At 49.6% G+C, this 4,376-nt stretch overlaps 2 protein-coding genes across 2 annotated transcripts; one reads left to right on the top strand and one right to left on the bottom strand.

Annotated features, from left to right (window-relative positions):
* The first annotated feature begins 49 nt into the window (after positions 1-49).
* Positions 50-640, top strand: CHC_T00002915001 (hypothetical protein). Its single transcript, XM_005714245.1, has one exon. It carries the CDS (start codon positions 50-52, stop codon positions 638-640), a length of 591 nt encoding a protein of 196 aa, XP_005714302.1.
* A 1,750-nt stretch (positions 641-2,390) lies between these two features.
* CHC_T00002914001 (hypothetical protein) lies at positions 2,391-2,600 on the bottom strand. The gene has a single exon (XM_005714244.1). The coding sequence runs from the start codon at positions 2,598-2,600 to the stop codon at positions 2,391-2,393; it is 210 nt and encodes a 69-aa protein (XP_005714301.1).
* Between the last annotated feature and the right edge of the window lie 1,776 nt (positions 2,601-4,376).

Below are 4,376 nucleotides of genomic sequence, written 5' to 3'. Positions count from 1 at the left end.
CTGGCTGACCTTTCCATTCCGCCTTAGATACCGAGATATTGAGTTGATGATGGCTGAGCGAGGGGTCGTGGTCAGCTACGAAACGGTGCGGGCCTGGTGCAGTAAGTTTGGTCGAGAATACGCCAAACGACTTCGTCGAAACAGGGGGCGCCTGGGCGACACGTGGCACCTTGATGAGGTATACCTGAAAATTGACGGCCGGTTTCAATATCTGTGGCGGGCCGTTGATCAAGAAGGGCAGGTCGTTGACATACTGGTTCAAAGTCGCCGTGATACCGGCGCTGCCAAGCGCTTCTTCCGAAAATTACTCGGCAAAGAATGCACTGTACCAAACCGGGTCATCACGGATCGACTAGGAAGTTACGGCGCGGCAATGCGCCAATTGATTCCCAAGGTTGAGCACATCCAAAATAAGGGAGCTAATAACCGGGCGGAGAATTCTCACCAACCGACACGGGAACGTGAGAGACGACGGAGCCGATTCCGATCGGCATCGGAAGCTCAGAGATTTCTATCAACATTTTCAGCTATATCAAACCAATTCCGAGAAGGACGCCACCTAATTCAGGCATCAACTCATCGCGCCTTGATGACGAGACGATTTGCGGAATGGCGCGTCATTTGCGGGAGCGTTGCGTAACGGAAGCAGGCAAAGCAAAATAATGCGGTCGCAGCGGTTTAACCTGACAACACCTTTGCGAGCAACTTGTCAGTACCTCTGTGATGGCTACTCTGCGTATGCGCTCTACCCATAGGCTACAGATACGGTTTCCCATGCGCTGTGATTGGCTCACACCATCGTAAGTTCATCGTGGCCGAGGACGCTGAGCCGGCGTCGGCGGCCCAAATCATCCAACAAATTCAACCACTGTAAGGGCACCAGGCGCACGTTGCCGACGAAGAACTCACCAAGGCGAAGAAGAGCGAATATCTGTTCTCGCAAAGCAAACCGGTGGTCAATGCGATCTTCGAATGGGTCGAGGCGCTCCCGCCAGAACTGCAGAATCTGGTTGACCAACTCAGCAAAGTAGCAGCACAAACCTACTCCGGGAGGTTAGGCCCGCCAGGACAAGTTGAGTACCGCTTGCACAAACTCCTTCGAGGGCTAAAACGAGCCCAAATAGTTTTAGAAACTGACCAAATTAGACAGCATTAATAGTTTTCATGGTCGAATTCTCGCTCAGTTACTCAGTTCAGGAAAGAAGTCCTAGCAAAATTTGGTTATGTTCAAAGTTCACGATGATCGGTATTTTAACACATAAATCCCGGGTGAGTTTGTGAGTTCTCGGCAATTTTGCTGCCTCACCACAAGGCACGAGCTATCGCTAGTTCGGATCAGGATGCTTGAAACGGAAATGCGAATTCCTGATTGCCAAAAACCAGAACTATTTTCGAGGACTGCGAAGAGAGGCGCGATTGTGGAAATACTGATAAGACTGGAGAAGAAGAGCTGGGATCAACAAAGCATGTCCTGGGATGCTCCGATATTGCGAGTTCCCGGAGCAACTCTCAGCAGAGTTTGGTTGTCAAAGGAAGAGCTGACTCGTGCGAAATACGCGGCGACAGGCGAAAGAATTTCATTGAATGACGAGACGACCGGTAAATACCCAGGTGATCTAACACTTCTGGTGATTATTCCTGACGGACTCCGCAGCCCGGCGGATACGATTTTTTGGCGCCGCATCGCAATTTTTGCTCCGATACTGGCTGCAATACTGTCCGGTACTGGCGCGGCGATCTTAAAGAAAGAGCCGCTCCCTAAGCCTTACCCACCAGAACCACTTCCAAAACCTCGGCGGCTTACGATTTCGCATAAATACCTGCTAAACGAGACTTTTATAGATGGTTGCGAGAACTCGAATATTCGCCGCATTGATCAACGGGAGACGAATTCCTTTTCCAAAGGAAGCTGCGTCTGGGTTCTGCTCGTCGTCAATGGTTACGAGAGGCGGTCAGACGGAACGTCCGAACTCATGTACACAACGGAACTCTTGTCGACAGAAACCAATGATGTTGTTGAATCCGACCAAGGTGCCACTTTGACAGACCCGAAGAAGTGGATGACGGACTCAAATATCGCAAATTCTGCGCGAAACCAGCTCAAGCAAGAATTCAATCTTCCAGATGACGGCTCGTCCACCGCGTTGTTGCGTGCTTATGAGTTTAAGGATCACCGATTCGACGGGAAGACCTACGCTCTTCGAATTACCGTTACCGACCGACTTGGCGACGCGGGGAGCAGCGCGATTTTTGAGCGAAACATAGTTCTGCAAAGCGCTCCGTAAGGTACTGACAAGTTAACCCACTAGGGCGAGTTGCCAATCACCGCTTCGATGATGATCGAAGCTGTCGATTTCCCTTAAAAACGTCATTTATATCCGTTAAGAATGTCAGTGCCGCAGAGCCTGGCTGCGTACTAGCCACGTCACCACGGCCTCACACAACTCCTCCCCGGTTTTGGGTATAGGCCTGTTGTCGACAGGTTCAGACAAATACCGCCGCACCGTCTCCCGCGAAATACCCAGCTCGCGAGCGATTGCCCTGATTGACTTGCCTTGACGGCTCAACACCCGTATCTCCACACCTTGCCGAGTCAGCATCGGCGGTCCAAAGCCCGCCATCTTCGCCCAGGTGGTCTACTTTTAAATCAGCAACGTGGTCTAGTATTACTTCAGCAGCAACACCTACGTGCGCAAAGTGTTTGAGCGACTGCCGAACACCACTGACGAAAAGATCAACGATCTTCTGCCGTGGAATCTGGCTACGACGTAGTTGATTGATCGCTTACGAAGAAACCACCTCCTTCACAGGCAAGCATTTGTCCCGTCTCAGCACCAGCTATCTCGTTCAAATTTGCAGTTATTTCGTGCTTCGACACTTACCGCCATCAAGGGTCGACTTCGACAGTTGGCTCTCTTTACCATGTTTGATCCACGCCCCAACGCAAGATATGTCACATCTGCACTAGCTTTACTAGTCGGCTCAAGAGCTTTGCGGTCGCTCTTGCATCGCCGAGTGCCGTGTGTCTTTCTTCGTTTGAAATCTGAATGCCGAAATGGCGCAACCCAGCGTCTAGAGTAGGTTCCTCAAATGGTAATCGATCGGCAAGAGCCAAGAAACGCATAATAGAAGCAGTATCTAGCAATCGATGTGAGAACCGTGATGAGAAGCTACCCCCTCCTAAGCGATATAGTCGTTGCACAAAACTTGAATCAAAACCAACGTTATGACCCGCAAGTGGGATCCTCACATCGGGCCCGAAACTTGTTTCTGCAAAGAGCTTAAGCTTTTTCAACGCCTCACTGGGCGCGTCTCCGACCGACCGAATTTCATTGAGATCTATTCTGTTTACCCGCATAGCTTCGGGGTCAACAACAATGTTTTCTTCTGCGACGAAAATCTCCACTTCTGCGACGCATGAACCAGAATCCCATACTACACAGCCTAGGCTAAGCAGGCTATTCTCGGCCGGGTTTAGCCCTCCCGTTTCGGTATCAATAACTAAGAGACGCCGCATTTTTTTCGAGCCTATTTGCAGATCTAGTTTATCTGTTCGACCCATAACCTGTACTCCTCCTGGCTAATAAATTCACGGTGAAAGAGTATCTTCAAGCAGTCGGCTACCCCTGCTTCTTTGAGCGTCTTAGATACACTGGGGTCAAAATCGAGAATGTCTGCAACCAGCGGAGATGAAGGCCTCACAACTAGAAGATCCATATCAAGCCTAGGCGTCGACGCTGTGCTCGAACCGATTATGGTACGCAATTTTTCTTTGACGATCTCTTTCCGCTCAGTTGACAGTTCAACTAGCTCGTCGATATATGTTTCGATTTCGGTAGTCTTCCTACGCGTCAATTTAACCTCATTATTAATCCTCTCCCAGGAAATTAAGGAATCTCGTACAAGCTCATTCTGAAAGATGTCAATCGTTCTCCTAATTAAACTTGATATGTCGATTTCGTTGACCGGTGGCCCTTCGATGGTAAAGCGATCGGGGTCGTTAATGATGCACACTGGACACTCAATCCCGCCATCACCATGCATTGAAAGAAATCGAGAGAAATAGGCTAGTTGCCGAAGAGCGGTATTGTTTCCAATTCCACCGTCTACATAAATCCCGTCGCCAATTGATACCGGTTGAAAGAAGAAAGGAATTGCGGTGCTCGCGAGCAATGCAGTCACCAGATCTTCCTTACTGTTGATACGATGATAGTTTTTAAGACGTTGGCGGTCCACTGACTCAGTTGCGTCAATCTTTATGAACTCGTCGACTAGGTGAGATATGTAGAAAGTCTCAAGTTCGCCGGTCAGATAATTAGTTGCGCAGATAAGCAGGTGCGCATCCTTCAATTTTTCGAAATCAGCATGCGCTTCGA

Source organism: Chondrus crispus, genomic scaffold, assembly GCF_000350225.1.
Source record: "Chondrus crispus Stackhouse genomic scaffold, scaffold_160, whole genome shotgun sequence".
Taxonomy (NCBI): Eukaryota; Rhodophyta; class Florideophyceae; order Gigartinales; family Gigartinaceae; genus Chondrus; species Chondrus crispus.
This window is presented reverse-complemented; position numbering and strand designations above follow the sequence as displayed.